Source organism: Rhipicephalus sanguineus, chromosome 5 (assembly GCF_013339695.2).
Source record: "Rhipicephalus sanguineus isolate Rsan-2018 chromosome 5, BIME_Rsan_1.4, whole genome shotgun sequence".
In the NCBI taxonomy this organism is placed as follows: domain Eukaryota; kingdom Metazoa; phylum Arthropoda; class Arachnida; order Ixodida; family Ixodidae; genus Rhipicephalus; species Rhipicephalus sanguineus.
Window position 1 is genome coordinate 128,222,101 of NC_051180.1, and position 21,369 is coordinate 128,243,469.

Consider the following 21,369-nt stretch of genomic DNA (forward strand, 5'->3'; position numbering starts at 1 on the left):
AAGAAAGAAAGAAGACAAGAAAAAAAGATAGAAGGAAAAAAAGAAAGAAAGAAAGAAAGAAAGAAAGAGAAAGAAAGAAAGAAAGAAGAAAAGTAAAAAAGAAAGAAAGAAAGAAAGAAAGAAAGAAAGAAAGAAAGAAAGAAAGAAAGAAAGAAAGAAAGAAAGAAAGAAAGTACGTCAGACACACGCGCCGAGCTTCTTTTGCCCCCCTTTTCCCTGACGGGAAAAGGGGGGGCAAACTGAATTTTTCCCTCGCGTTGACGATGAAGCTAGACAGGCAATCGCTTCATTAAAAGAGTCACAAAGATAATGTTCTGCTATGCTGACGCACTTTATATGAGTTAGGGTGCAAATGATATGGACAGCGAACGTGTGGGCTCCTCATGGTTACAAGGAAAATATCCATTTGTGTTACCGTGTCAGCGCCGCCCATTATGAAGTCGCTCATGAAGGAAAGTATTTCGCCGAAGCCCAGTTTCTTCTCCACCAAGAGATGTTCCAGGATAGTGTACTCTTGATCACTCTGTCTCGTCTGAAGGCGATTCGCGGCCTCTTGGATGTGCTTGAAAAGTCGCCTGAAATGCGGAAAGTGAAACCGCTTATAATCTATAACGTGATAATGCGCAATCGGCTACAGAACTTCGCGGGACACGAGATCATATAGAAATCTAAATTTTCGTTTACCCTAGGAGCAGCCTTTAAGTAACAGCTTCGTCTTCTAGCAGTTCTTGTGAGACGTAAAGTTGTTCATCTAATTAAAAGACTGATGTATTATTCGGGCAGAAATTCACACTTTCCGTTGAGACCATGTCCCGTGAACTCTTCTCGCCAAGTGTACGTATGTGCAGCACAAAGCTTTGGTCATGCATTGTAGCAGTGTTCGAAGATGAGGTAGTTGGAGAGCAGTCATGTTGAAACAAACAAAGCATCGATGTTACCAATGAAGAGCGAGAGCGGAGCATCAGTGTAATTTTTTCTCGTTCCATTCTTTTTTCTCTCGTAAGCGACATATCATCAGCAGCAAACACCAGCTATAAACTCCGCATGTGAACGTTCGCTCGGGCAAAGCATATTACGAAAGGCACTAGTTGATTGAACTCGAAAAATTCCTGTACCATGACCGTCAGACTTAGCATCGAGAGCATAGTAATCCACTACAACCATCTCACGTTTAACGTATCTTCGTTATGTTCAGACCGGTACATCGCAAGTGTTACTGCTTTCATTGTGCATTATCAACCCTGAATGGACACTGAAGGCAAGCATTCTCTTACGTTGACACCAAAAAGAAACAGTAAGTAAACTTTGACTAATATACTATCGCGATAGCAATTATGTAGACATACCCAGCTGGTTTTTTGCCGTCGCCATCGCCATCGCCCTCATGTCCCGTATATGTATATGTGTCCGTATATATATATATATATATATATATATATATATATATATATATATATATATATATATATATATATATATATATATATATATATATATATATATATATATATATATATATATGTGTGTGTGTGTGTGTGTGTGTGTGTGTGTGTGTGTGTGTGTGTGTGTGTGTGTGTGTGTGTGTGTGTGTAAGCTAAAAATAAAAATAATTCAGAAGGAAAATCTTCCGAAGTACGTCATCGCGATTCGAACCTGCGACCACGCAGTATACACCCTTTAGCATACTGACGGCGAGCCATTTATATACGCCATTTACCGCTAGCGGTAATCAGAGCTCGGAGGTGCTTCAGCGGGTTCATTATCACCTGCGAGAAGGCGTGGAGGACGAGCTTTAATGGCCGTCGCCGCCCCACTAGTTGCTGCGTTGGTTAGGCTCCACTTTTGTTCGGAGGAGCAGCAGCGTTTGAGAGTAGGATCAAACGCAGGCGGCGTTGGGTAAAACGCACAGGATGCCGCACATGGTGAAACTAAAATTATGCGACACGCGGCCCATGCTACTTCGTTGCCCGCGCTGCGTTTGCGTCGTCTCGCTGGCGGCCCAAGATATAGTTTCCGATTTTTGGATCTTGGGACAACGCGAGCGCAAGAGCCCAAGAGTGGCTTCGGTTCTGCGCATGCACCCTGGTGGTTTAGATATTTCTAGGTCCGCAATTTTAATCTCTCTAGTGTTTCGCCGGAGTTGGGATGTGCGCTTCCGACTTGCGCTTTGACATACAGGGCGTAGTCACCCGTGCTCGGCGCTGATGTCTTCAAGGGGGAGCTTTGTACGTCTTGTGCTTTCACCGCAAAGTTTGCGTTCAAGCTATAGACCGCACGAAGGTCATTTCACTCACTGCAGCGGCTGTGTTTGCGAAAGGTGTGAGCTCTCAGAAGAAGTGCCGAAGTAGGGGCTAGTTGAAATAACAACTGTGATAGTTGATAGTTCGCGCTCCTCCTGTGTATATCTGTGTATACCTGTGCGTTGTATCCATGCGCCCTGTTTCGTGTTTGAGCAGCGCGCAACAAATTTTAAGCTACTTGCCCTTCTTCGTGTGACATTCCAATTTGTTGCGATCGCATTCATTGCTTCGTCGTTGCAGCGAAAATGTGACTTTTGTAACACGAGCCCTCTGCAGGGCAAGTGTAGAACCGAAATAGAGATATCAGGAAATTTCAGCTTCGTGATAATTTTGCGACAAACTCGCATTTCGGTGGTTGCGGAGTACGCCTTCCATGAGACCGTTCCGGATGCTCACGAATGCTTGAAGGAATATGGAAGGCGCCATATCGATTACGCTTGAAAACAACACTCCACGGGGCGCGGCCAGCTACAATAAAACCTTACGCTGACTTACCACTTAGACAACTCCAAAAGGAGGTTCGGCGTGGTCTGCATGAGTCGTTGGCTGAGTTATTCACTTACGACCTCCACGTCACCAACACCACGTCACCAACGCGAATGCAGGTGCTCCCTTCGCTGTTAATATGACAGAGCAGGCGGCTTACGCGCAGCCGCCAACGCAGGCTGCGCACAAGCCTGTATTCACGCCTGTATTCACGGCTGCGCCCCAGCCGCCGGCTTCGTCAAATTAAAAGCGAAGTTGATGAAGCTAATCGAAATTTGTGGGACCTACCAGGAAACTATCATCATTATCAACGGGTATGTGCCACAGAAGTTGGGTAAACCCCAATACTCACCACTGGTTCACTAAGGGAGATAGAGAAAGATAGAGATAAATAATGAAAGTCAGGACATAAAACGATAGAAAGACAGAGAAAGATATAGAAAGAGGGAGAAAGAGAAATAAAAAGAAACACAAAAAGAGAGAGAAAGAAGCAGAGAGAGAAATTCGCTGCCACCTTATCCCTGGCGATGAGACGTCCTTGTTGGTCCAGATCCTCTGAGGCGCGCTTTGCCTCCCACGTTTCGAGAAGGCCACCTAGCTGCGCTCTTCTTTCAGGCTTGGCACGGCCAGTGCGAAGCTACCATACTAGGGAACGGGAAAGGCACCGGCGGCTGCGAGAAGAGCCCGAAGCGGTGGAAACCCTACGCCAACGACGACGTGCCCGTAGATCTATATTAGAGGTGCGAACGCTCCCTTCTGGAGATTGGACATCCGTGTCGTGACTAACCTAGCCAAAACCGAGCAACAACCTAGAAGCAACCATATTAAACTACGGAATCATCCAGTTTTGCTGTTTCAAGCCTTGCGCAACTTAGTACAAGCTTCCCCAATGCCGCTGAAGCATTACAGAAGATAGCGACGCAAATAAAGATTCGCATTGTCTTCTACACCTCGCGGAGAATATGGATGCCATAAAGTACCCACATTCGAGGAATGGGCCTGCGTTGTGGGGGACCCGAGTACCGCTGCTTCGCTACACAGTAAGGCCCGGGCAATATCACTATGTATCGTTCTACTTGTTCCGCGCGAGGGCCCTATTAAGCCTCCGTGGTTGTTGTTTCAGAGAATGTAACTGCCTTTTAAATTTCTAACTGACGCCACCTGTAGATATCGTGAAATATAGACCTGTAGGCACAGCGAAGTCGTGGCTTTCTACGGGGACATCAAGGCCAGCAGACATGAAAAGTATGACCGCGATACCTGTGAATTACGCGCCGTGTTGTCTTAACAGGCTTGATCGTGCAATTCCGTACCCTGCACGTCCGTTATTTGCCCATGCAAAACACCTACAGACAATAAACGAGACATAAAAGGTCCAGCGCCCACTATATTAAAGGACGGATCATGCTCAATCTGTATGCGCTGTTTTGTAATAATTGATGTTCTCTCGACCGTGGGCTTGCCGGGGATCAGGCGTTTCTGATATGGCAACCTGATTTCATCATGGTGACTTGTCGATTTACGTTGCCACATTTCATTGTTGCCTGTATATGAACTCACGACCCTCGTTGTTGTGCGCAGCAACTGAAGTGTTGCGCTGCTGTGCACGAAGATGAAGGTCCTATTCCCGGCATCAGAGTGAGAGAGAGCAGGGAAAAGAACAGTAAGGGAGGTTAACCACGTCGCACCCAGTTTGCTACCCTACACGGGAGGAGGGGCCGATCTCAGAGGCACTGCAAAATGCCGTGAGGTGCAAAAAGCTTGCAATGCCGACATAAAGGAAGGGAACAGTTAGGAGAGAGCATTGCGCAGTGCGACTGAAAAAAGAAAGAGAGAAAGAAAGAAAAGCAGTAGGTCAGGTACGCACACGTGAAGGTTCGGTTGCCCCATTTTCCCGACTGGGGAAGGACTCCTGGATTTTTTTTCTTAAAGTCGACGACAGCTTCGGGGCAAATATAATCGCACGCACACTGCCAGAAACACCAAGTTGGCGGCAGGCAAAGTATGGCCTGCTATGAATGTGAACCCGTCGGGGTAGCATCGCGGCTAAGGCACCTCGCTGCTAAGGTCGATGACGCGGGTTCTATTTCAATGCCAGGGTGCCCCAGTTTTGATGACTGTGAAACGCCGACCCACAGCATGTACTTATACTTGTGTGTACGTTAAAGAACACCCTTGTAGTCTACATCAATGCGGAGTTCTCCACGTCGGCTTGCATCATAATCCTATCGTGGTTTTGGTTTGACATACCAGAATTTTTATTATTTTCAAGAGCTACTTTTGTTATTCTCATACTGAACTGTTCATCTTTACATTTAAAAAACTGTGTTCATACTTCCATTCCTCGAACTTCACGGGATACCTCATTGTGTTGCGTTGGTCTGATGTCAAGAAGTTATAATACAATGTAGTTCATGTTTAAAGCTCAGGCAAAGTAAAAATTCCTGATTTCAGAGCGAGTTTACTGAGAAATTTTATAATGATCTCACTACCCATCTTTCATATTTTCTCCATTTGTGGCAGTTCAAGCTAATTTTTCCTCACTGTTCTCGAAGAGACTTGTGCATTACTTGTGTATGTGTCCTGTGGAATATGTTGGTGGTTTAGGTAGAAGAATACGCATGGTACGTTGAGGTAAACTCAGGCTTCTTAACCGCCAGCTAGTTCATGTTATCAGTCTGCGTGCCCACTGACTACTATATTCCAGGACAGCGCGAGCCATTTGTAGTGCATGAAAATTTCAACAACAGCAGTCCGACTTTTTTTCGCTTATTGGAATGGTATCTGCCTACAAACACGCATTTCAATAATATCGCCCCGTCACAAACGCCATCTATAACACAACACTACAAAGGGTTTCTAGGGAAATGGAAGCCATCGTATTTGACGGCCTCAGTCGCAGTTTAACATCCAATTCTTGCACAACAAATCTTTCCCTCATGAGAATATCGGTCTATATGCCGTTAAGAAAGATTCAATGACCAGAACGGTTTCGCGGCTTCCGATATGACGTCTCCTGCTGTTACTTACAGGGTGAATGCGTCCATGGACTTCTCGAATTTGCGCCAGGTAGGCGTGCGGAAGTAGCGGAAGTACGGGAAGCGGTACCCAAAGATCTGCAGGCAGCCGAACACGTCGTTCATGTCTTGCAGGAAAGCCGCGCCGTCTGATGCTTCAGGAAGCGGATCCGCCAGGCAGCCTATTCGGGTATCGGCGGATGCCAGCATCACGCCTAGTGCATTTTGGAAAAAAAGAAGAGAAATCCCAAGGCATCTTGCAGTCTGTCACATTCCCCAGCACAACGCAATGCAGCGAAGTCAGTTATTCTGGATATGTTTTAGGTGAGATAATAACAATATCAACGAAAGAGGGGAAATGTAAGGGCTCGTTTTTCTTTGTTAGACCCAACCTTAATTAGAAATAGCAGACAATTAAGCCAAAGAACGTATAGTGTAGGTTATTTGTAGTAATTATGATATAAATGGGTAGAAACTAAAGTGAATGAAAAGGAAACATGCCGCCGGCATGGACCAATCCTGCAACCTACGAGTAACGCGTCCGATGCTCTACCGATTGAGCTACGGCGGCGCTCGTACCCCCGTCTACTTTATGGGGTATATCTGTGCATTCAAACCTGGAAGTGTTAGCGCGCCGCCCCCGTAGGCATGGCGGCGGGTGTGTAACACCCAACATTCCCCTGCTGCCGTCACGTAGCAATTGAGCTTTCTACGAGCTGGCAGCTCACCAATAGACATTTTCTTCATATTTATATAATTACTACAAATAACGTCCCCTATACTTTCCTTGGCTTGATTGTATGTTGGTTCTCGCTATGTCAACTGCCTAGTTATTGTGAGGTGCCTATTTAGGGATGTCTCTTTCAAGGTTGCGCCACCTAATTATTTTGATGACTGCCTGTGGCGCTTGCTTATTTTTATGATTGCACATGTTGTGCACAGTTAGGGGTTGATATTCAATTGAACGGAACTAGTAGGTGAGCGTTTGTAAGCTTACATTAGTGACACTGCGCAAATAGATGTGAACTAACCAGGTAAAAGAGACTGTTTCGTTGCTCCTTTATCTAAAAAATACGTCTGCGAATTATGTCATTTATGGCAGAGTTCACTGCTTGCAGTCAGCAGCATGTTTTTACTCTTAAGGATCGCTGTAGCTATCAAACTGCCGCCGTGCTTCGGTCATTTAAGGCAGAGCAGCTAGTTTAGCAATTTTTTAATGCGTCTTAATCGATCTCCACTGCAACTACCGCATGAACCAGCGAAATTATTTGAACGATTGTCGAAAATGCAGCTTATGTCGCGCGAAAATACGAAACCTATTGAAATCTTGACTCGTCTTTTCCGAATACTCCTTGTCAGACATATGTCCCCTAGGTCTAATTCATTATTTTCAAGGGATGATTTCTGCAACGTGTTTGTGCATATTGAGATAGAAAAAAAAATGCAAACTGTTCGCTTACTCTTAGAAACGAAAACGCAATGAGAATATATGGCATCACTTTGCGGCGTCATCTGTTTTGGCGCTAGCGTCATCTAGCGGCAAAACTATGGGGTCGAATAGTGAGGAACTTGAAGTTTCGCCGCGAGATGCCGTGGCTGCTGGCCTGAGGAGCGCTTACACGCTGCATCGTCGGCAAAAGTCCGCACCTTGTGAATTCTGTAACTTACCCTTGTAATTTCAAATCACCAACTTGGCCGCCTTGTTTAGAAGGCGTATAGTGAACGTTTGTTGAACACGCACTCACCAGCACTTGACTGGCACAGACTAGGTGTTGAATAAAAGTCATGCCGTGATTTACAGCAAAAATTAAAGTATAAGCCCGGATATTCAGATTGCGCAACTGTTTGTCGGCTTGGCACCGGCAGTAAAAGAGGGTGGGCTTACTGGTCACAGTATTGAAAAAGACTCAGTAGCCCACTTTCTTCGCGAGCCTGAGCTCTTCATTAAAACTAAATGCCCTTCACCTTGCATTCCGAGATTTTAACGACTTTTTGAAAACGGCTTGGTCCTGCGACTCACAATTGCCTTTACTGCCGAGCCTATTTCCATGATTAACACTTGAACAATGGCAAGGACTCAACAGTTTGGGAATGAACTACACCTGCAGTGAAATAGGATTTTGAACTTTCCTTGCATTGACGTAGGTTGCGGAGTATTGCTCTGCATGGGCGTAACAGGGGGGACACTAACGGAGGCACAGGAAAACACAACCAGAACAGCTGGGCGCAAGCTATCAACTGTAAATCTTTCGTGAGGCGCCAGCTGGGGCTGTCCCATGCTATTTTTCAACTAACTGTGAAACAGGATTTATCTCGCAATAACCTCGCAAGTAAAAAGATATTTTTTTAAATATGGTGCTTTCATTAACTACACTTCATTCAGAACGTGGTACTGTATTCCTGTCAGTTGTCATGTTACACAATACCATAATTAATTAAATTTTTTGCTACCCCGTATACTCCTGGTCAGGAGCTCCTACGGGAACTATTCATTTGTTCCCAGCATTTTTTTTCATGTCTGTGCCACAGAAATGTCCAAGTTAAGGGGGTATGTTAGACGCAAAAAGAAGTGATTTTTTTTATTTCATTACTAAAAAACGAAATACATTCTAAGGAACAAAGCCGTGCATTGGCGAGCGCATAGAAGCGCTCGAAGCCATTTAGAATGGCACTAAAAGCGCGCCTTCTAACAGATGCAAGGACTTGTTTACATGTTGTTTTCCATCATCACTTCTGTATCTATGTGCTTTTTTGTGATAAATAAGTTTAGGTCGCGTACAACAACAACAACAACAACAACAACAACAACAACGCGAGCGCTATTGCGATCGTCGTCTTCATCGACTCGATGGAGCATTCCTGCTTGTTGGTCACGGCTTGTAACAATATATTCATTTCATCCCATTTACATAAGTTTTGATTGGAAATTTTCGCAACAGTAATGCTTTTGTAGCGTAGTCATTGGTTTACGTTGTGAGCACTTTCCGCGCGTGTTTTGGAACATAAAGGCGCGTTCTTCTGTAGATCAGTTTTTTGACCATTTCCGAAGCTTGATGTACCTTTCTGGAAAATTATTCGACCGATTGCGCTGCAATTGCCTCAGAGTATACTTAAATCCCTCCCTGATAGCCTGAACCTAAATTTTTAAAAACAGTGGGATTTGTAATTAAGAAGAAAATTATTAATTGGAAAGTCTCTCTTACGGCATGTGACATGTGAGGACAACACTTTTTGTCTTGTGAGATAAATGTAGGAACTCCTTTTTAGAGCAAGAGGTTATTGCCATTATCAAGTGAAATTAGCTTGCCAGATTTCACAGTCATACTGCTTTTTGCGTCTTAGAAAAGGTACATTTCATTTTACATCCCAGTATAGGCTTGCTACTTAAATACAAATTAGTAACAAACACTACAGGGTAGAAATCGTATGTAGTGAAGGCCAGAGGCTTTCTTATTAATCAGGCAAAATCGCACAATAAAATATGGAATATTTCCCGAGATATCATGCTGAAACCAAGGGGACCCGTTTACCCTAGCGTACCCCTTTCAGCCAGCCTTCAAGAACAGCATAGTATACTAGAAGAATGCTCAGTACTCCCACTGCACCTTTTGGCTATTCATGGGGAGACACGAGCAGGCATGTTGCTGCGCTTCTGACTCATGTTCAGCAAATGTATCGCACTTCGATCAGCATTTCTTCAAGTAATTTGCATGGCCAGCCAGCCACCTGCCTCTATGCTCCGACATAGAGCACGAATGTGAAGAATGTCCCCATGGTAAAGCCCGAATGTTGGTACGGATATGAGAATAGTGGTAGTGGATGTGTAGAAAAAATCAATCAAAAACTCCTACCCTGTTAAACTGAAGCGGTCTGTCTTGTTACCGCCATGTCGTGGCGTAACTAGTGTTTTCTGAGATATTGTGCGGTAAGTCGAAATCAAATAAAGCCAAAACAAAAGTATTTGCGCAACTTTCTGAATCGCGATATGGTACGGATAAATGACGACTGGTTTAGATTATGAACTGACGCAGGAGCAGTAACTACAGGTTACGCAGCACGTCCAAGCTAGTTCTCTGGCTGTCTAAGTAGAATGTTTAAGGTGTGCCTGTGTCTGCAGGAGCGGGCACGCCAGTACACGACTAACACCATTGCCAATTGCAATTAGGCAGTTTGTTTGATTGGAAGATCATAGATTTTCGCTAATATGGACCTCAATATAATGCCTATTTCCGATGCCTTCGCTGCGCATGCCTACGTGCATAAAGACGTGTTGTGCGCGTGGCTTGTGTTTTGTGATCAGCTTTCTTTCTCGTGCATTCCTTGTGCTGATTGCTTATGTAACAAAGCATTGCCATCAGCTTGCACAACAATTATTTATTTATTTAGTTAGTTATTTATTTATATGAGTAACCTAAGGGCCCGATAGAGCATTACATTAAGGGGGGGGGGGGTCATACAAAGAAAAAAGTGCAAGTGCAAAAGGGGGAGGGTGAAAATATACAGGTGGAAAACAACACAGAAACAAAAAAATCACTTTAAATTACATATCTGTATTGTTATGCAATTTCTAGTAGCGTCATAATCGTCCAGTCCTCGTCATCCTCGTCAAGGCGTTTAAGTAATTTACACAGCGACATATTAGCAAAAGTTTTAAGGAATGAAACAATTCAGAGGACGCAGCAAAAATATCCGAAAAAATACGGGTAAGGCAAAACAAAACTGCAATGATTACGTTGGATTATACAGTTTCAAGGTGGAAGGTGCGTTTTAATTAAATATACAGATACGTCTAGGTTATGGCATGTTTCCTTCCAAAACGTTAATAGGGCAGCTTGGAATGGCAATGATTCTTTCTGTAAGCAGGTCGATCCTTTAGGTACTTGCTGTAAGCTGTTCCGAATATTTCCGCATGCGAAGTTTCTACGGGGCACATGAATCGACTACCGCAATTCAGCCCCACACGCCTTTAGTATTTGACAGGAACTCACTCTCGAGCGCCCATCTGTACAGTATCGTGTAGCAGTCGTCCACTTCTTTCTTGTCATCTCTCGTTTTATCGATGAGCTGCAGGGCGTCCTCGGCAATCAGATCCATGCCGGGCACGTAGGACATGATCGTGCGCGGCCGGAGGGTGTACGGCTGCGTCTTCGAACGGACTTTGTACCACTCCTGGCCTTGCCTGCGAGAGTTCAATATCGGTCACGTTTTCTTCCTTTTTTTTTGCAACGTTACTTCGCGCAAGAATTACCGCTGGGAAATCTAACGTTCCAAACTTCGCTTTTATTCAAACGTTGAAGTTCTGGTATGATTTGTTGGGCAGGCTAGCATGCAAGGATTACTTTGCCTTAGACGGCCTCCCTCATGATATAATATATAGCTGTTGGGGTTTTACGTCTCAAAACGACGACATGTTTAAGAGGGACGCCGCAGTGGAGAGCTCCGGAAATTTTGACCACCTGTGGTTCTTTAACGTGCACCAAAAGTCTAAGTACATGGGCATCAAGACTTTCTCCTCCACCGAAAATGCGGCCACCCCGGCCCGGATTCGATCTCGCGACCTCGGAGTCTCCTGTCGGAATCTAAGTAAATTATTTGGCCTTGTTGCTAGCTGTTTAATCTTCAAATGAGTATCAAGTGCATCACTTTCTTAGCGAACTAATGTTAGGACACGATGAGAAGTAAGTCATGCAACCGCAGAAAGTTTCACAGCTTTTCCTTGTTGCCGGACACAGAGCAGCTGACGGCCCAGACTATATTCACTCAATTGTGGTTCCTATGCGAACCGCGTTAGTTCGAACTCTCAAGTTAATTTTCGAACGCCCTTCCCACTTAGCAACGAAATGTATTTTGGATTAGGGCCCAGGAGCAGATGCAGACGCGTATTTCCCGTATTCTGTACTTTGCCAAAGTAATTTGTTAATCTTTAAATTACACGTGAAATTTAATGATAGAGATTCTGGGTAAGTGTGGCTTTAAAGAGTAGCGTTGCCGTTACTTATACGAGGAGAGAGAATAGCCTGCGTGTTCATGGCACCTCGTGAAGTGTGAACATGACTTTCAAAAGCTCATTTGTTCGCGTTTGACGCTGATCTTTGGTACACACTGTAGTACATGGACATGCAGTACCATATTTGAATGCAGATCGTCCTGGCAAATCCGGTAGAAGGCATTAGGAGTTACTATTTCAACTGACAGCGGAATAGAAACAGAGTGGACATAGAACTCGAGAGACTGTTGTGCACTTCATTTTTCATTGTATATTTGTTGCGTTGTCTGTTCAAATTCAAACCATTATCTGCTAAGAAGCCCGTCCTGAATGCCAGTTGTTCGATGATGCGCGGACTAAAACTTAAAAGGAAGAGCTCACAGTGACAGGCTTGTCCAACGTCGCTTTTAAAAAAATACTATAAAATAAACTGAAACTTGTCTATTTTGCTGAAAAGCTTTAAATTCGACTGTACAGTTTCAGCCTATTGCGTTCATACTATATCATAGATATCCAGTTCCGTTAACGGCCCACTTATAAGAGAGGAATTAGGCCGCGATTGAAATGAAACAACAGAAATTAAATATTCGCAATTCATATATTGATGTCAACTACCGTGGATGCAATCCAACAAGACACATTGACAGAGGCTGCATCTCGGTAAAAACATTTTCAAGACACAGCATGTCAAGTGTGTTTTGGACGCATACTTGATATAACTATGAATAACACTTAATACTGTGGTGCGCGAACGAACGAAAACACGAAGGAAGGCAAACAAGACACGACGCAATTGTGTTTTCGTGTTTGCGCGCACCACAGCATTAAGATGAGTTACCAACTCGCCCAGCAGTCCGTACTTCTCATATGAATAAAAGTACTGAGCTGTTTTCGTGCATCGAGATGCTCAGCGTCCATGTGATTTGAAACGTTTCTGCAATACAGAAAGTCAAGATTACTCATGAGCCCGATAGCTTGATTTATACCGTAGGAAAGGTTCAAAGGTCCATACAAAGACATTAGTCTGAATGAGCTATGGAAATTCAACCTTAACAAAAATTCAACCAGCTCCACTTCGCGGACACCGATGAAACGGTGAAGCTTGTGGCGTTCCCTTCGTCAGGTTAACGCATTTCTACGTTTTGCAAGTTTTTCAGATATGTTGTATCACTGATCTTTATTTGACACTCTTTGTTAAGCTTTGAGGTGGTGGTATAGCCATCGCCTTTTATAACCACAAAGTATCACGTGACAGTGGCGTTACTAGGGTAACGCGCACGCTATTTGTTGGGCGAACTGTTACCTTCTTCTTTTTCAGAGTAAGTTGTGAGTAGTGGAATTTACCCAATATCTGTGGCGCATACCCGTTTATGCTGGCCACAAGTGTTACCACGGATCCTGGACATGAAAGGCTCGACCAAGAACAACTTCGCTGTTAAAATCCCCAATGGGCCAAGAAAAGCAATTGGACTTGAAAGAAAGAAAACATAAAAATGCGGAGTCATCACCAAGTCAAACATCAAACAGCTGCACTTACAAATTTAGGATACCGATGTTCGCGTAGTACTGAGGTCGGCTTTCGCGGTACTTCTTGAAGGCCGTAGCCCCCATACGAAAGGGCATCTTGCCTTCTTCCTGGTACAGCGTCCTGAAGTCGTCAGCGCTGAAGAGGTGTACCAGCGAGTATCGGCCTGGAAGGCGCTCGGCTACCACCGGACCGTACTTACGGTACATGTCCGCAGCCGCCAGGTGGCGCCGGTCCGGGTGGTATTTTCCTGTGCATTTGTTTAGAGGTATTGAGTTTAGAATAGCCCGTTAAAGACGCGCGTGGAGATGTGAAATCATTGCAGTCTCAATAAACTCCATGTACAGATCGTACGGCCAATTTTATTGTCAATATTCATGGTACCACTACATCCAGCCAAAGTTTCAAAAAGCAAACCATCTCACCAGTCGTGCTGTGCAAACGTGTGTTAAACAGCACCGTCCGTTCAAAGCACATTATTAGTCTTGTATTCGAATATGTTTGTCTAGAGGATAAGATGGAAGCGCAAACTTCGTGTCGCACTACCTCTTTATTGTGCTTTAAAATGATAGCTATTGGGCTAGGCAGCCGACATCTGAAATGTAACCCGGTCGACCACCGAGGTTTTAACCGGTAACGTAGGCGAGCTGCGCCCTAAGTACATTTGGCTCCATTGACGCTCAAGCTGGTCCTGCGATCCTTTCGAACGGCTGACAGCTCTTTCATAGTAAATCGCGACATACTTTAGGTCATCTCATTTCTTTCTTACCAGTACTGGTAGGATGAATATTCGTCTCGATCATTCCTCCTTAATAATAATATCTGGGGTTTAACGTGCCAAAACCGCCATATGATTATGAGGGTCGCCGTAGTGGAGGGCTCCGGAAATTTCGACCACCAGGGATTCTTTAGCGTGCACCTAAGCCTGAGCACACGGGCCTCAAACTATTTCGCCTCCATCGAAAATGCAGCCGCCGCGGCCGGGATTCGATCCCGCGACCTTCGGGTTAGCACGCGACCGTCATAACCACTGGACCACCGTGGCGGGGCAATCGTGCCTGCTTTACAGCGAAGCTGCATGCCTCTACCACGCAACGGTTCCGTTCCCGTGGGCAGAAACGCCAGGCCCCTAAACCACCAACAGACGTGCTCCTCTGCTAGCAGATACGCGCGCTCCTTGCGTTTTACTTAGGACGCTGAGGAAGGGCATTCGGAGAGTTGGACAGACGAGTCGACTAACGCGTTCGCTATTCGCAATGCCCACGAACTATAGGTGGCGCGCCGTGCGATTCAACATGGCGCCCGGAGGAGGGTCAACCCGTTTGTTAGCATAGGAACAGATAGGACGTGCGGACGTACGGCCCGTGCCACTTTAACCGGATGAAGTCATGAGCTGCACTGAATTGGATATGAGACCAAAATACTTTCCCAAACCATGGAAAGTGCTAAGTACTCGCCACCTATAATTATTTGCTGCGGTGTGAAAGGTTATATTTCCGCTCAGTTCCCGTGCATCAACGATGCTGCGCGAAATCCTGTGCGTGCTACATAAAACTGCATGAACTAGAACTGACGTACGAGCCGACCGGCACTCCGAGGCAGTACGTACCGAGCCTGACTTACGGATTTGCCGCAGTAGTACGCCGCCAGCGAGTAGTGCCATCGCTGCTGCACGGGACCGCACGTTTAACGTGGTGATGGTTTGCAAACATATTACGCCGTCGTCATTACTTGCGCAGTCAGGAACGCGGAGTTACTTCTTCAACGGAACACGAGCATTTAATATCCCATTCAGTAGCACTTGTGTCACAGCCATGCTGAGACTCTAGCCGTGTGCAACTCACTTCACTCGCATGTTGCAGGTTCGATCAGCACGATCGAAACATGAATATTGAAAAGAATGCACACGTATGCTTTTTGCAACGTCGAATAATTTGACGATGCGAAACATTCGTGGAATAACAATGCCGTTCGGAAGCTGCCCGTGAAGTACAGGAGAAGTTAGCCGAGAGGCGGGGATTGTGGCCGTGACTGCACGTTCCATCACTCTAACCATTTCGCTTCGCTGGTCGAGCTCGAGTGTGTTGGCGGCAAGCGGCGCTCCATAATATCCACAATAATTGTGCTACATGCAATGCACACGAAGAACTATGCTTTTATTTTGATCGCGCTCAAGGATATTATATATTAAATACAATCAAAGTGACTTACGAGCGTGAAAGAACATTACCGCACGAGGGGACGTGAAGTGCAGCTCGCCCCTCATGAGTTAGCAGCTGATCTTTCATCGTCGCTGTCACTCTCGGTGCTTTCACAGCCTTCTACGTCCAGTGAAAAGTCCTCGTCGTCAAGATGGTTTCTTTCGACATCACTGCTGAAAGCAATCTGAAGAATATCCTCCGCCGAACGACTTCGACCACTCCGCGTCACCATGTTTACAAGTAGAGAGACGTTTAAGGGTTTAAGCGCGAACGCAGGCGGACGCGCGAAGAACATATTTTGCTCTCAAACCGGTCAACAAGCAGATCTCTTGCAGTGTGCTGCCACCTATCAACAAACGTACAAAAACAAGCGGCGCAGCGCTGGCTATGAAACCAACACACTGGTGAAGGACGGCGTTGAAAACGTTCGCTCCACGAAAGGCGTGGGGGAGCAGACGCGTCTTCGAATGATTGAAACGTCGCTCGCACGATTCATAACAGCGCTTTCCTGACAAAACATAGAGACCCTATTTTATTGTATCACCGACTTGAGAAGTTATTGAAGAGCACATCGCGAGCCCGCGCGACCTCCGTACGTGCAATGTTATGGGATTCATGCACTACAAGAAACACTGACGAATGCTATGTGCAAGTAAAGCAGGGTGAGCTTCAACTGAAAATGTCAGACGATAACATTTAGCTAACCTACGTGGCTACAGAAAGCCTCGCGAAGCTGATAGTATGTGTACGCTGTGGGCTAGCATTGAAAGCGCGAGTTGCCACATATTTTCACGAAAACTTCGCGTCTCGCAAGAACGAACCAGATTTCTCGTGTCACGGAGGGCCCGGTTTGTTCACTGATGCAGGGAACATGCAAAGTCCTAGTGTTCGTTTCTTCCCAACGCGTTAACACTGAGGCTAGCACAGCCGAACAAGGGAGCGACTACGTAGTGCTGCCATTTTGTCGTCTACTAACCCTCCTCGAGAGGACGCTCCTGAATTCCGCTTGGCGGCACGACAGTCTATGGGCATTGCGAATAGACTCGTGTGCAACTGCAACGCCGCAACTAAATTTCGACCTCTGGGTGGTTTAGGGGCGCTTTAACAACTGAAGGCAAACGGCATATCTTTCTTTGCAATCAGGCATACAGAATAGAGCTCAGTATTCGTTTCAATAAAGAAAACCCCAAAACAAGCATCAAAGGTCCAATGTGGAAATAAGGCGCCTGTGAACAATGGGAACACCCTCCCACGCGTTCCCGGTAAACATTAATTTGCAGCTGCTTTGCACTTTATACAAGGGCTTCGAATAACGTCAAACGGCCCTTCCTTCTCCACGCGTGTGTTCCCCGCTTTCATATATAAAAGGAGACCACGTGTAGCAACACATTCTGTTCATTCTAAGACTGTCATGGATGGACCAGGGAAATTAGGGACACCAGAAGAACAGCGTAAATACAGTGCTCGACGAAAGGAACAAATTCGTCTTGCTGAAAATGGTCGCGGAACCAATCACGGTCTACCACAGCGACCACAAAGCGATTATAACCACCATTACTCAAAAGTAATAATAAAATGTAGCCCCCATCAGCATGTGTGGTGTTTGATACAGCTTAGCTGTCCAGCTACCTTCGCAGCGTGGGTTGGAGCCATCATTATTTTTCAAAACCATACAAGCGTTATTCATAGTATTCGAGACTTGCGCGAATTCTTCCGCGACAATGTGTAGCTTGTGGATGTAGCGATTATGAACTTGTATTCAACATGAGAAGCTAACTTCATACTAGAGCGCCCGCATGCTTTTAACAAGGAAACGGCTGATATTCTATAATCGCTTTGCACTGGATAATACGGAAGAGAACTTCGAAATGCTTTTCACAGCGAAAAAAAATTGAGAAGCCATTGCCCTATTGGGAAAATGGGGGCAAGCAAAGCTGCGCAATATCTTATCTTTCTTTCTTTCTTTCTTTCTTTCTTTCTTTCTTTCTTTCTTTCTTTCTTTCTTTCTTTCTCATTGCGCAATTCTCTCTCCTAGCTGTTTCCTTTCTTCATGCCGGGAATTCGAATGTCGTCCACGTGCTTAGCTGCTGTACACTTCCGTTGCTACATGAAACAACGACGGTCATGCGTTCATACCGAGGCAACAATGAAACGTGACAACGTTAAATGACAAGTCACCTCGATGACCTCGTTAAACAATCGCTCTGCTGTATCAGAAACGGCTGATCGCGGACAAGCACACTATCGAGAGAGCATGAGTTATTGGAAAACGGCGCATACGAATACGCATGTGACTGGAGAACCTAGGAGGGCCGCATTCCTTCGCATTCGCGGGCGCCGTGTTTATCGCTCGTATTCTTTTTCCTTTTTTTTTTTGCTGTCACACTTACAAGGCCAACAACGCTTGTGAGGCACTTGAAGTTTCCCTTGAATAGGGAATGTATGTTCGATCTTGCCACCATGCCGCTGAAAATGACAGCGGCCGACGAAGATAGCCAATCACGCAAGCTTCTGTGGCTACAAGAGCCTGGTTTAATGCCTTCTACCTGCTACCCCACCCCTTTTCTTTGGTCAGTCAGCCCATTTTTTTTTCGCAGCTATGAGCAGTTGGAAGAGATCGTACGCCAAGTGTGACCAAACAAACAATGGGTCACACTGTGTTAGAATGTGCTGCTGCCAAAAGCTGGTGGTACGTCGCGAACTGTCCTTCCAAAGTTCGCGTTGGTGCAGTAGCCCTTATGAAAATGTGAGACGAGTTCATAAAGAAAGTCTAATGACTTTTGACATATCAATCATTTGAGGCTCTAATGTGTCCCTTTAGAATTTTGCAATGTACTTGTAATGTCATTCAAAAACATATTGGCCACCCTCATTCTGATGTGTCCTTATGAGTGGCTTTCTTGTGAGTATGAAATATCCTATTTGAAGTGACCCTCGGCCAAGCTTGTGCTTCGTGGCCAATGACATTGATAACATTCCTGAAACAGAAGTATCACAGTGCATGACAACATTTATGTTTTGTCCGGGTGATAGTGCAGATAGTGCACCCCGGCGCCAACCCCGTCTCCGTCGGCGAGCAAAGCAAGCAAGGTGCCACAACGGCGCCAAAGGGCAAGCGCGCGATAAGTATGGCGTATACGGCGGCTCTTTCATGACGGAAGCCAATCGAAACGCGCTTCAGGAGCGTCCAGTGACTCCTTCCGAGATGCTAACTCTTTTTCTCTGCCTGTACCTTCCAAAAGGGGTCACATGGACGCCCGAAGAGAGTCACGGTTCCATGACCCTCTTTTGACTCTTTTTTTTTTCTTAGAGTGTAGGACCTAGATCGTCTTGAAATGTACACTTGATATTAAATCACGTAACCAACGTGCATAATCGATAAACGTGGTAACGAAGCATTGTAGAACACAGCATGGCACACACACACAAACCGCGCGCACCGCGCACCCGTCAAACAACTAAAGCGCCCCCAAGTACTATACTCGCGGACAACTTTTCTTGGCAATGAAGGGAAGGCTACGGGGGCAGAGCTACTGCACATGTACTGCTCCGCGAAATAGTCCGGTTCGGCGCGCGTTTCGAATTTAGTTTTGGTTTGTGAACCTTCCGTACCTCCTGTGACTGCCATTTCATTATTCGAGCGGCCGTCGCAGGCTTACACAGCCATTTGTTAGTGAAATTCGTCAGAAGCTCCCTCGGCGAGTCGTCGGGAAAGCTTGAGGGTGATGAGCGCTCACCTGAAGACGAAGGCACCATTCTGACTGTGAGGTGCACGTAAAAGGTGCGACGTTTTCACAAGTGCAAAAACGCGAAATGACGCTGCATAACTCAAAACAAATATAAATATCTCCTTGGTGCGCGCTGACCCTCTCTTCAAACAGCGCCCCGTAGAAAATAAAGCAATGTTGTTATTTTTATTTTCACGCAGAAAACACGGACGCAATTGTGGGACTATAATCTTCTACTGTAGCACACGCGTAGTTCGGCTCTCTAGCCTTCCCTTCATTGCCAAGAAAAGTTGTCCGCAAATATACAACACCTGTCGCAACTGCTTGCTTACATTAAGATAACTCCATAGGTGGCAGTAGTGTCGTGTCACTGTACATAAAAAAATGACTTATGGCTTTTTTTACACCCGTGTGTGCATGTTGGGAATGTGTTATGGCTGTTCGATTTTGTTATACAACTATAAATTTTGTTTTGGGGGAATGAAAGAAGTTAAAAATGGGCAGTTTTCAAACTCGCATCCCAGACGACGGTCATCTCTGAGTCCTTACTCAAAAGAAACGCTTTTTTGTTTCAAGTTACTGCCCTCTCCCGTGGATAGAAAGAGGTAGGGATTATGAGGGGAGGAGGAAATGGGTAGGGTGTGATAGGCGACACCCAACGTTGCACACAGAGGAGGTGAATGGGACAAGGAAGGAGCGAAGGGAGAGAGGAGTTGACGCCGTGGAGAACGGAGGACAGTCGCGTGGAGACGGCATTGCGAGGGGGGCAGGGTGGGAGGAGGATGTACGCGACGTTGGGCCAAATCGAACTGCTTGTCGACTGCTTCTGACCAGCGTTGCAACTAGCGAGGAGATAGAGACAGTAGTTAGAGGTTGGGAAAAACGCTTGTCCGCGTATCTTTGCAACCAACAACATTCTGTTTTGGACATACATGTAAGTGCACCATGAATACGAACCATGCATAAGAACATTCCCTAATTTTTATCACAACAATAACGAACTTTTTTTTCTGTAGGTCACCCATTGTCCACAGTTCCAATTCTTCTCCGCACCCCAAAATCCTTCGCGACGCCGTGCGGGTAATCCCCACTCTCCTCCGTTAATTTCTACTGGACAAATGGGCAACACGGGCCCCTGAGCGAGTGTTCGCAGTGTCACTTGATCATATCTGTTCATATTTGCATATGTGAGCGACTCATGCCTTTTAAAAATAAGGAAATGCTTACTTCTATATATGCGGCAGGTAATATAATGAACCTTGCTGGGGTCGTCAGCAATTCGTCGATCGCCGGTGCATGGGCGATATATGTAAAATATTTACGCATTCTACTGAAACACGATATTTGTGTACATTGCAACACAAATTGTTTATTGTGTGTAGTCTCTGAAAGACAAACCCGTCTATTGTGATAAACTGATTTTACGGTGGCAACTAAGGCTATTTAACTTCTTTGTTGTGATGCGCGTTTTGACATTAGGAACGGCAACTGAAAGTCTGAACACTTCAGTCACGAGAAATTAAAATGCACATGATCATTTGACTCTCAGATGTACACTTAATGTTAAACGACATTAGGCTTTGCATGTCTAATGTCTGTCTAGTGACTCATTAAAGGGATACTGAACAAAATTTTCGGCGCCGAGATAAATGGCCCAATTTAAAGATTGGGTGCTGAAGTTTGTTGAAACAACCTTCATTTCAGCCAGAGACTAGCAGAAAATAATGAATTTAATGCATTTTTCGCAAACAGGCGCGTCTAGCGGCCGCGCCGCTAACTAGAGAGGAAGTGACGCGAAACTCGGCGGATACTGACTCGCCAACCGAGCTCGCTGCAAAATCGCTTACCAATCGACATCGCAAGCCGCCACCCGCTGCCGCGCGTCTCTCTCAAAACGTGTTTTCCCGGTCGGGAAGGTGTTCTCCGTGCGTGTTCTCAACCGGCAGCCAACGACTCCATTGCCGCGCTCTCGGCCGTATATTTGTTTTCTCAAGCGGAGCTTGCGCCCACGTCTACGAATTTGCCGTTTGTGTTGTACGCTGCTATGTATTGTGAACGGTGAAGCACCTGGCGCAACGCAGAATGCCTCACCGCTGTTCTGCGCTAGGGTGTGCGAAAAACAGCGT

General features: G+C 45.6%; 1 protein-coding gene across 1 annotated transcript in view; it reads right to left on the minus strand.

The window, feature by feature from the left end:
* The window catches only part of LOC119394234 (probable cytochrome P450 49a1), an 82,054-nt gene that overhangs the window by 15,454 nt on the left and 45,231 nt on the right, over nucleotides 1-21,369 (minus strand). Inside the window, exons 2-5 of the mRNA XM_037661521.2 lie at nucleotides 13,327-13,564; nucleotides 10,792-10,982; nucleotides 5,817-6,018; nucleotides 416-575 (exon numbers count right to left, since the gene is read on the minus strand). Coding sequence (XP_037517449.1) covers nucleotides 416-575; nucleotides 5,817-6,018; nucleotides 10,792-10,982; nucleotides 13,327-13,564 — 791 coding nt within the window. The remainder of the gene's footprint in view (nucleotides 1-415; nucleotides 576-5,816; nucleotides 6,019-10,791; nucleotides 10,983-13,326; nucleotides 13,565-21,369) is intronic.